A 12,058-nucleotide genomic window follows, 5' to 3' on the forward strand; every position below is an offset into this window, starting at 1 on the left:
GTGGGTGGTTAAACTCTCAGTTGTTTTCAGGCTTTGACAAAGAACAGAGATTTCCCAAGGATATACTATAACCCCCATCCTTTGGTCCCAGGTGAATTACGGAAAGCCTAATTCCCTCCTAAACCACAGGTTACTGTCACCATTTGATTAGTGACGTTCACAGACGTAGAAACACCCTTGACCTTTCTTTGGTGAAGTCTGCCCCTTGCTCAGAAGTTGCAATGCCTTGGGCAAACCTGTGCTCAGTAATCTTCTTCCCTTCCTCACACAGACCTGGGAGGAGCAGCTGGAAACGAGAATCAGCCCGTGGGAGACAGTCAAGTAATTGTGAAATTAATGACCGACAGCCAGAGATGAAGGAGGCAATGACAACCTGGACTGAGTTTGAAGGGACTGCTCTTAAACTGAGAGAGTACTCGTGTAAAAGTAAATCCATTAAAAGTTCTAATGTGTGAAAAATAAGGAAACACATGTATGCTGTTGTCTTGTAGACTACAGAACTGAATGGCTGAGATACATTTTTATTTTGCAATAAAAATATAAAGTTGGTAAGATCTAACTTAAGGATTGACAGTAGTAAATTGGAGGGGGGAACAACCCAACAAAAGATGGGGTTCTTCCATCTGGGAGGAAGACCAGGATATCACTGGAAATCATATAAAATCAATACTAATGAAGTTTCCTTCCAGCCAATGAAAAAGGAATATAGAAAAGGAAACTCCAAATCTTTTGTTTACCCAGCTGTCTGTACAAAGTGAATTATTCATGATTCAATGTGAATAATAAACCTATGCAAATATTTGTTGTATTCTCAATTTTGAGGGAGCAGCAGGAAATGAAGTCACTATAAAATGATTTAGTTAACTCTTGCTCTTGGAAATAAATCGAGAAAATAGATGCTGATGGTTATTTACATATGTCCCCCTGGAGTCTTCTGTCCTGTTGGAAGTAACGATTTAAAGCCGTTAGTATCATGCATGACCTTTATATGATTTCCTTAGAAACTAATTACCAAAGGTTTTCATTTTTTCTTAACTGTAGAGGGTTAAAAGGCTCACAGCAGAAGTTCTGTAAGGGGAAACCTTAACGGACAAGTTTCCAAGTACTTGCTGCTTACTGTAAGTCTTACCTGTAAATTTCAGTTACAGGTTTTTGATAAAGGGAATATTACAATAATACTGATACCTGGCAGCTTTAGTTGTTCATCTTTTCACTACAGAATTGGCTGAACAGTTTCCGTCAGAAGTGCTAGACTAACAATTTAGAGCAGTGATTCTCAACCTTCCTAATGCTGGGACACTTTAATATAGTTCCTAATGTTGTGGGGACCCCCAAGCATAAAATTATTTCGTCGTTTCTTTATAACTCATTTTGCTACTGTTATGAATCATAATATAAATATCTGATATGCAGGGTATCTGAGATGCGGCCTTGTGAAAAAGCAGTTTGACCCCCAAAGGTTGAGAACTGCTGATTTAAAGCTAGAACTGTGTTAGCATTTATGTTGCCTGTCCACTCAAGCAACTGCTGCACATTGAAAGGTGTGTTATCATCTTGCTATCTCAGTAACTTTTCATGTTGTGCCATCACCACAGGCTGCCCCACCACTCCACCCCTGTTTGTTTTTATATTTCATTTTATATCTGAGACAAAGCCTCGTTATATATCCCATGCTGGCCTTGAACTCATGACTCCCCTACCTCAGCCTCTGGAGTGCTGGAGTTACAGATGTGGGTAAAGAGTAGGGGTAAACTAAAGCATGTGGATGACGTTTTATATGTTATACTTCCGAATGAATTGGATTAATAAAAACAGTTGCCCCTTGAGCCTCAGCCTGAAGGCTGTTTCAGTTCAACAGCGACTAGGCTCAGAGGGATCTCACTTTTGCTCAGCAGTATAGTCCCAGAGTCTCTGGAGGAGGAACAGAGAACTGGTCTGAGTGCCCCTGTGGGGTCTTGTGGCTCAGGCTCTGTCTGAGTCATGGGTAGGTAGCCAGGCTCTCCCCAGAAGCTCTCTAGCCCTCCTCTAAGCCGCTCTAGAGCCCAGGCAGAGGGTTAGAGCTGCTGGGCCAGATCTAGGGTAGACTCTCAGGCAGGCCTCATGATTCTACCACCTGGTTGGTAAAAACCTACGGGTGAAATGAGCAAAACCTCACATTTTGGAGCTAAAAACAAGAATGGACAGATCACTTCTCTCAAAATTGAAGTGCTACCAGATGCACTCTTTTCTTTCATTCTATACTGACTGGAAGTAACTTTTCTTATTTAAAAATTGTATTATTGTATCTCAAAGGTAACTGGCAATACAAATAAACAGCAAACTTGGGTCTAAAATAAAAGGTGGTACAAAATACTTGAAATGTTTGAAAAATAGGATTTATATTTAATAAAACTCATTTGTGAGTAAAAATTGGCCACACTATTCACATTTAACCATGCTGGTTAAATGTTTGTTTGTTTTTTGTAGGCTCTATCTTTCTAAGAAAAACATTTTTGAGACAGGTGGCACCATGTGCCCCGGTTGACGTGAAATGCACTCTGTAGATGAGGCTGTAGCAATCCTTCTGGCCCTGCTTCCCAAATGCCCCTCTCTCACAGGACAGATGAGAACAAACCAGCATGTCCTTGATGGGGACTTGTCTCCACTATAGTTGAGTTCAATGGGTTCCTTCTGACACCATTATAGCTGAGGAGACATTTCCATACGTTGGTAAGTTTCTTAACATGTAATACAATTCATTCCTTTAATAGGCTGTTCTTTAGGGGAGGCCCATTATTGGACATCACTATGAATTAACATCTTAGTCCAAGAGGAAGGCTCTCTGGAGACAACAGTGAAGCTGATAAATCTTTGTTGAGGGATGTGACCAGGGGACTTAACCGCATTCCTTGTGGTTTCAGAATGACATGGAACCCATAGACAGGCAGAGATACTTGTCATTCTTAGTAGTGACCTGACCACATCAGTTCTTTAGCATAAAGAGGTGGTTCTAGATGTTATAATTTCTTAGAAGCAGCCTGGCTGGTGTGCAACATGAAAGGCAAATGAAGTGAAATTCTGTCCACTGACAAGCACCTATGTAGGAAGAGAGTTGGTTGCTTGTAGCATACTTGACAGTTGTAAACAAGTTCTTCTGATATTAACTTAAGGTCCTCACGCCCCGAACATATCATGTCTTAGAGCCTGAATATCTTCTGGATTAAAGGTTGCTCTGGTTTCATGGTTATGGCTTTGATATTCAATAGCTGTGCCATGTGATCTCTCTATGTCTTAGCTATCTCTATTAGTTTCTGTGAGTATTGAATGAATTAGCATGTGGACCATGCTCTCAAGTCCTCCCAAAATCAGCAGGTACCATATTCTGACAAAGCAGAGGGGTGGGTGTATGTGAGCTCAGTGAAAGTAGACTAGCTTGCTAAGGGACACGAGGTTATTTTTTTTTAACATGGTAGAAATCAAATGATTCTTTCCCTGATCATCCCTTTAATATACGAGTCCAGGTCCTCAGCACTCTACGTGTGTATCAACGCTATTAATCTCTGGTTGATTTTTCTGTCTCTGAGTACTTCCTATTCTAATTCCCCCTTGCATGTTCCCACTCACCCACGCAATTGCAGCCACTTCAATAATCGTGCCTAGATCAGTGCATGATGCTATTTGTTTAAAAAGAGAAAGAGTATGCGTAAGCAAGCATGTTTGCTTGTCTACGCCTAAAATAGCTCTGAAAAGCTATATGAGAAAGTGGTTATGCTAGTTACCTTTGGGGAAGGGAACTAGATGGTTAGAGGGCAGGAGAGCAATGTATTTATATATAACTTCTTACTTCTTTTGAATTTTAAGTCATGTGACTGTATTACCTAATCACAAACAAATAAATAAAATGCAGGAAATAGTAAGAACTCTGCCCAGTTCATCAATTTATTAAACAAATATTTACTGTGTATCTACTACTTGCCAGACATTAGCAGGGTGATTGTGTTTCGTCAACTATGTGCCACAGGTCCCACTGCTTGTTGTATTAAAACCTGCTCAGAGGAGATTCAAAGGGCTGGCTAATAACACCCAAGGCTATCATCTGATTAGCAAAAAAACTAAGTCCAGGTTAGTTATACTATAAGGGATGTCCCTTAATATACTGAAAAATTGAAAAAAATGCTTAGAAGAAGTCAGAGTGTCAAATAACACACTGTAACTAACATTCACTGAGCAGTTATATGACAATCTGCATCCGTCCAGTCTTTTGCTTTGCTATAGTATGGAGACTCACTTAGCTCTCTTAACAACTGAGAAAGAAGGCCGGGCGGTGGTGGCGCACGCCTTTAATCCCAGCACTCGGGAGGCAGAGGCAGGCGGATCTTTGTGAGTTCGAGGCCAGCCTGGGCTACCAAGTGAGTTCCAGGAAAGGCGCAAAGCTACACAGAGAAACCCTGTCTCGAAAAACCAAAAAAAAAAAAAAAAAAAAAAAAAAAACAACTGAGAAAGATACTACCCCATCCTCATTTTAGATAGGGAAACAGAAACACAGGGAGAGCAGACAGATAATTTACCCCAATAACTTGGGTTACTTGAGGATGCCCAACCAAGCTCTGAACTCTAGAACTTCAGTTTTAAACTTTAATGTCTTTTGGGGACAGGACCATAAAATATTCCTGTTTCCAAGTATCTCTGCTGAAATCCTACCATCAATGCAAAGTGTCCCAGAGCTTTGCAGCTGGAGGAGATTTCAGAATTGACTTGCTTCTAGTCTCATGCAAAGGAACAACTTAAAAAAAAAAAAAAAAAAAAAAAAAGGAACAACTTCCCATACACTGGGTTGAGCACTTCTAATGATGGGAGCAGGTTCCTGCCAGAAGTAGTCGGTGGCGCTGGCAACTCTAACTGCTAATAGAGCAGGGAAGTGCGCCTGCTCTCCAAGGCCGCCACACTCTGCTGAAGGAAGAGGAGAAACCCTCCCGTTGTGAGCCTGGACCTGCCCCTCTTTCACTTCCTCCACCTCTTCTGTTCTGCTCCTCGGAGCACAGTGTGTCTATGGTCTCTGTGTTTCCTAGCCGCTCTTTCAATGTTTGAAGGTGGGGTGAAGCTCTCTTTAAACCCTCTTCTTGTTTGTGTATTCAGTCTGTTTTCCTATCACACTCCCTAGGTAACATTCATTTTTCTTAGCTGATATTTAAGATGCAAATGAGGGAGAACAGCTTGCTTCCCTTCCATGAACTGTCCTGAAGGAAAGGGAGTTTCCATTCTGAGGAGAGGAGCAAGAAGATGTTGAGACCAGAGGCAAATGGGAGCAAGCAGGGTCTAGGGTCAGCTCCAGGCTTGGAAAAGATACAGTAGGGGAAAAAAGAAGTGGAGATCTGTAGTTCTTGAAGACTAGAGGAGAGATGCTAAGAGTTTAAAGTGGCAATTTGGGGGCTTCGGAAGATGGCTTAACGGCAAAACACTTGCTGAGCAAGCATGAGGAGCCGCGTTTGTACTTCCAGCATGAATGTAAAAAGCCAAGTGTAGGGGGAGGTGGGCCAGGCGGAGTCCTGGAGCATGTTGACCAGCCAGCTTAAATGAATCTGCAAGCTCCAGGTCTGAATTCAGCATCCTAGGCATGTGTTTTTCTTTCTCCTTCCTTCCTTTCTTGCTTCTTTTTCTTCTTCCTCCCTCTCTCCTTTCTTCTCCCTCTCTCCTTCCTTCTCTCGCTCTCCCGCCTCTCTCTCTCCCTCCCTCTCTCTCTCTCTGTCTCTGAGATGGAGTCTTGCTGTATAGCTCAGACTGCCTTAAACTCAGTCTTCTAGCCTCAGACTCCCAAGTGCTAGGATTACAGGTGTGTACCACCAGGCCTGGCTAGCTCAAACTTTTTCTTGACTACCTTGTTAAAAGGAAGATGGGAAATTGTTATCTTGGAGTCAGTATTTATCCTAATTTAACCAAGTTTCTACAGCCTTTCGGAGTGTTGACGAACAAGATAACAACCTTTCAAAGCCATTTTTACACTAGATTTCTTCCCTGAAGTATCTGAGACCCCCTCCCCCAAGAATGCTTCTGTGCTTCAGTGCCTTCCAGATGTTTCTGGCTCTGGCTGTTTCATTTGGCTTGCCTCTCTCCTTGGGGAGAGGGGCTTGTATAGTTGAACACCAGGAACTAGCTAAGATCAATCTAGAACACTGAGCAAGACTTCCCTGAAGGCTCAAGGATATCATACTGGAATTATAACAGGAAAATCCTGACCCTGAATAGGTCAGCCTATTTTCTGAACTGCTGGCCAAGATTTCCCAGGGTTACCTTTAGAGCAAGTCTTCCATGCAATTCCCAGCTGGGTATCAGGGCAGTTTCCCTGACTTCACACACAGTGAGTCAGGTATACCTGTAAGACATCATCTCCTACAAGAAGGAATCTCAGTGGGCATGTGGGCGCACGCCTTCAATCCCAGCACTAGGGAGGCAGAGGCGGGCAGATCTCTGAGTTCTAGGCTAACCTGGTCTACATAGAGAGTTTCGAGACAGCCAGGGCTATGTAGAGAGACCCTGTCTCAAAAAACAAAAACAACAATAACAACAAGAAACAAAACAAAACAACAACAAAAAGAAACAAACCCCCAAGCTAAAACAAAACAAGAAAGAACAGATCCCAGCATCTTTGAGCCTCCCACAAGGCAAAGCCCTGTCTGCAGAGACGTTGTCCCCAGGCGGGTACTGTGTGAGCGGTTTTGCTCTTTAGTTCCTCTCCACGTCTCACTATCTGGATAGAAACTTAACCTTACCACGGCATCAAAAATAAAATAAAAGTTCTCAACAAACAAAACAAAACAATGATGCCCTCAGTGATACCCTTGTTTTCTATGGCTATTGAAAGTTGAGTGTCATATCTCAGCAGGGACCTCAATACACAAATCACAGTTAAAATATTATCACAGAAACAAACCAGTACTTTCCAAAGAGGATACCCTTAGGTATTCACTCACGTCTGCAGAGCCTAGACTATTACTTGGGGCTTTCTTCCAAATAACATTCATTATAATTGAGCACTGTTTTTACTATAAGAATCTGTGGAAGTCACTGAAGATCTCAAACAGTTGGTTTTGAAACCATAAATCAATAATTCTGAGTTACACTCAAAATGAGCTCTAATGTTACTAGAATTTTCAAAACCACAGAAGTTTGAACTTATCTCAGTGCAACTTTGACATTGATACCATTTCCAGCCTCTTCCTGGCAGATGTGAGCTGGAGAGTTAAAGAACCTAAACACCAGAGGGACCGCGGGAGGGGAACGAAGGTGTGGTTTTGGTGCCTGGCTTCAAAGGAGGAGGCAACGCTGAGCCCAGCCTATTTCTTTTTAGCTAGACTAATTTCTGTAAAGGGAGAAAACCACTCAGCCAAAGTCAGACTTCCCCACATGATTTTTAATTTAACGATGCCCCAGTTTCCAAGCAATCATCTTCTAATCTTTGTAAATACGCCGAGGAAGCAGGCAGTTGGGGGAGTGAAGGGCCAGCCTAGCACCACGCAGGTATCCTGCCCTGGAACTAGGCTTTCCTCTCCCTCCCCCACCTCTCTCCCCCTTCCTCCCCCTACTCCCCCCCCCTTTCTTCTAGTTTTTGATGCAGTTGTATTTATTCATTTTTTGACATCTAGGGACAGAAATGAAAGACTAAAGGATTTCTTTCCTTTAAATAAATCTTTCAGTGAATGGAACGGAATGTCCTCAGTCCTTGATAACTGGCACGTATGAACTAGCTATACCGTGTGAAATCAGCTATTTCACATGTTCATGTGTCTCAGACCTTTTTGATAACAGATCCCCTCCCCTGCATGCCTACCAAGGGCAGGTGTCCAGCAACTTCTCTTCTACCTCATGCATTTGCTGCATCAGAAACACACTGGACCCAATGGCAGTGATAAGCTGTTTAATTGAGGATGGGGCTATTAAAAGATAAAGTTAGAACACTACAGATAGTTTTTAAACTTTAAGGATCACTGTCAATTTTAGGCTAAATTTCTGATAAATGTAAATATATATTGGGAGCTAAATTCCCCTTTTAAACAGAATGTTTCCTTCTGAAATCCAGATTGACTAATTACTCTGTATAGCTCATTTGCTCTGGAAAGGAAAACCCCCTATAGACGTGGTGAAGTTCCTGTGTGTTCACAGCTTGTGGTGACTTTCAGCTTGCCACCTTATGAGACAGCCCACTGAAAACTCCTGACAGCCTGTGGCGCTCAAAAGCTCTTCCTTACTCTTAGCAAACTGACCTCTTGATGCTTTTACTGATTTGGTCTTAGATCTGCCCTCTGGAGAGACACAAAATAAACTTAATCCCTCTACTAGACAGCAAATCTCCTTACGGTGACTCAGGCTACACTTGTATCAAAGGTATAACAAACCCAATTACCTTCCCCTCCTGCTCCTTTTAGTGGCAGAGCAGGCTTACGTGAATCGACTTAATATGCTAGGCGGGGAAAACCCAACTCCTCTTCCACCACAGTCCCCGGGGCTTTACCCCGGGTTAAGGCTTCAGTGATCCTCAGCCCTAAGTCCTTAGAAGCAAATGCGAGTCCAGCAAAGGGCAGTGCTAGACAGGCAGGCTACTTCGACTTTCCTCTGTCATATGTAACACACAGATTCTGCAGACCAAGGTACATCTGGCCCAGAGATTCTCTTTGTCAAAAGCCGTAGGATCCCAACTTCTGTGAGAGAATCCTGAGACTTTTCCTCAGGACTCAGCCCTGACAGTTTGGTTATGTTCAGTTAAACCACACTGTGTGATGAGCACTCCAGGTGCCAAGAGCCTCACTACATTGGAGAAACACCAGTTTAAGGGAAAAGACTAGCAAGTGTGAAATAAAAGTAACAATACCTTGCAGGCCTAATGAATGCCTCAGTGGATAAGAACACTTGCTGCCAAGCCTGATGACCTAAATTCAATCCCCAGAACCCACATGATGGAAGGGGAGAACAGATTCTAACAAGTTGTCCTCTGATTACCATCCATACACCATGGCATATAAAACACACACATACACATGCAGGCACACACACACACACACACACACACACACACACACACACACGGCACACACATTTAATATTTAACTTATCTATCCCATCCATTTAAGTTCAATTATTAAATCCCATGTTACATAAACCATAAAACAATTCTTTAAGTCATTTATTATTCATAATAGCACATTAATCACTAAGCCTATCAAAATTCTTCCAGAATTGGGAGGGGACTAATAGAATCACCTGCAAGTTACAGACTGATAAACTCAAGGATTTTTTGGAAAATATTCAACATAGGTCTTACGAGGGAACCAGGCTCCTGAATTGTGGCATGTCAGCTGTTTGGGATTGGCCAACAAAACAGGGCCTGGGGCCAGAGCTGAGGAATTTTACAGGGAGGGCATCCTGGTCCACATGCTGCTGATCAACCTTGTGACTGAAGTCAACATATAAATCACACTTGATTAAGCACCTCCACACACATCCTATGCTATTCTGTGTGAGTTTTAATAAAGCTATAGAAGGATTCCAACACACAGGTTCCAACAAGTCAGAATATTTCACAGTAGTCTAGATACCTGGAGAGTTTAATTAAAGAAAAATCCTTTTCTTTAAGAACAGCAGCTTACTTCTTTTCAAAATAACTGCTGTGGTTCTTTTGCAAATACAAAGTGTGTCTCATCTCTAACTTGGCTGTGAGGTAATGCCATCCCATGGCAGCCCTGGTGATCTTGTTTCCTTCTGGCAAAGAGAACCCATGTCCTGCCCAACAACTTGGCAGCTTAGTAAACTGAGTACAAAAATGTTGAGCAAAAACTTAAAAAAAAGTTTTGGTGATAAGAACTTACTTTCCTGTTACAACATTTCATACACGTTTTTTGCAAACAGATGTAGTAAAGTCACAGAAGTTTCATTTTCTGTTATGGATGAAGACTTTCACTGGCTCACTGATCTTCCTCTTCTTCCCGGAGCTTTCAAAACTTGGCTCAATGTGTACACAATTCATTCTTTGAGTCTGTGAGAATCACCAGAGAAAAGGATAATTCAGCAGAGAGTTGACATCTACACAAGACATGTAGAAAAGAGGAAGACCAAGCATGTGTAACGGATCCAAACCTGCTCTCCTGTGGGCTTGTTTGGCCTGGTACATAACCCTTCTGCCAGGATCAGAATCTGGCATTCCAAGTTTCAGGAGCTCAAGTCCCCTGGAGGCAGCCAGTTTCTGGGACAGTTTCTTGGCTCTCTCTAGTGAATTCAGCATATCCAACTCTTGAGGGAAGGCTTGTTGATCAAGGTGTGGGGCCAACAAGGAGCAAGTAAGGGTCAAGAGAGATCTAGGGCACTGATTACTTAGAGGCAGACATAATGTAAGTCCCTATTTAAGCCAGCAGAGACACAGCCCTGTCTCTTTTGCAACTGTTTAGACCAATGGCTTAAAAAGGACAGTGACTCCTTATGCTGAAGAAAAGGATATATTATTGATTACAGGGAAGCTGATCAGTGAATTATTACTAATCATCATCCCCACAGGGCTTAACTTTGGTGAAGATCTTGGGACTTATTTTTGCTCAACTGAATGAATAATTGGAAGTATATATGTTCTGTCAGACAACCCCTGACACCTGGAGTTCCAAGAAAGGTATAAAGGACATTGTATATTAATTATTCAACTGCTAGAAAGGAATAACGTTTCCCCCCATATCTTCTGGTCCTTTGGAAGGAAAACGGAATGTAGAATATTTTAAAGCCAGACTTTTCAGAATATCTCGAAGAGGCTCCAGCATTACCCCTCTTTACTCTTGTAGCAGATGCACGTTATTATTGATATGGTGTGACTACAAAATAGTGAGGATGTCGGTAGAGCCTTTAAGGGCAGTTCAGAAACAGAAACGGGGTCTGCAAACGGGGAACTTAAGCGTTCATTCCATTCATTTATCCTTTAGTTTCAGAAAAGGGTTGAATTTCTGATCCCAGAAACCACAAAGTCCGCTTCACCTTCACTAAAACACTGACTAATAAAATAGTGAAAGTCTGAGAAAATTAGAGCTGCTTATCAAATCACTGGTTTGTTTATATGTGCGCAAGTTTGAAATGACTTGCTCTAAAGGAAAATAAATAGCAACATCAAAATGCAAAAGAAGCAGCCAGCTTTTTAATCTATGAGATGAGTCTCTTATAGTGTGGTTGTAAGAAAAAGCATTTGCTAAAATTCATCTTGTCTGGAAATGCTGCGGGACATGCTCCCCATTCCGGTCCTGGGAACACGTGAAAACAGAGAAGATGGGGGACGGCTCCAATGACAACTCTGCCTGCTGCAGACTTTAACCAGACTTTAGTCTCTTCTTCTACTGTCAATAAACTAGAGTTTTATTTTGTATCATTGAGATAATCAGAGTATCTTCAATAATGTATAGTTTTATGGCAACCAGTGAAACCTGGGGATTCTCAATAGTTATAGAAAACTGGTATGCTCAAAGACAAGCATGTTATCAGCCAGGGGGCACTTCCAGATAGATAAATGATCTATATGAATTGTATAAGCCAACACAGTCAACTGCATAAAGCATATTCTAACTGGCTATGTTTGTACCTTTGATGCCAAAAGCCAACTGGCAAGCAGTTAGGTAGACCAGACATATCATCTCTAAACAACATTAGATGCAAATCAAATGATTTCTAATGCCTATGTGTGTGTAATAAAAATATTTGTTTTTATGTGGATTAGTGTTTGCCTGCATGTATGTGTGTATAGCACATGTATGCCTGGTGCCTGAGGAGACTGAAGGAGTTCAATACCCTGGAACTGGAGTAACAGACATCTGTGAGCCACAATGTGGGTGCTGGGAACCAAATCCTGTCCTCTACAAGAGCAGCAAATGCTCTTATTCACTGAGACATCTCTCTGGAGAGCCCTTATATGTAATTTTTTTTTGACACAGTGTCCCATGCATATCCCAGGCTAGGCTTGAGACTGAAGATGGCTTTCATTTCTCATCCTCCTGCCTCCATCTCCCAAGTTTTGGAGTTTCAGGTGTACATCACTGCAGCTAGTTGATGTAGTGCATCTGAG

At 42.1% G+C, this 12,058-nt stretch overlaps 1 protein-coding gene across 18 annotated transcripts in view; it reads right to left on the minus strand.

Moving 5' to 3' along the window:
* Positions 1–487: 487 nt before the first annotated feature.
* Hormad2 (HORMA domain containing 2) overlaps positions 488–12,058 on the minus strand; it is a 99,886-nt gene continuing 88,315 nt past the window's right edge. For 16 of the 18 annotated variants that reach the window (XM_076547029.1, XM_042285723.2, XM_042285719.2 and 13 more), the window contains one exon: positions 9,141–10,003. In XM_076547029.1, the coding sequence (XP_076403144.1) occupies positions 9,899–10,003 (105 nt within the window). In that variant the 3' untranslated portion in view covers positions 9,141–9,898. Of the gene's footprint in view, positions 940–9,140; positions 10,004–12,058 lie in introns of those variants that run through there. The other 2 variants (XR_006076404.2, XR_013043103.1) reach the window with 2 other exon arrangements.

Source organism: Peromyscus maniculatus, chromosome 10 (genome assembly GCF_049852395.1).
Source record: "Peromyscus maniculatus bairdii isolate BWxNUB_F1_BW_parent chromosome 10, HU_Pman_BW_mat_3.1, whole genome shotgun sequence".
In the NCBI taxonomy this organism is placed as follows: Eukaryota; Metazoa; Chordata; class Mammalia; order Rodentia; family Cricetidae; genus Peromyscus; species Peromyscus maniculatus.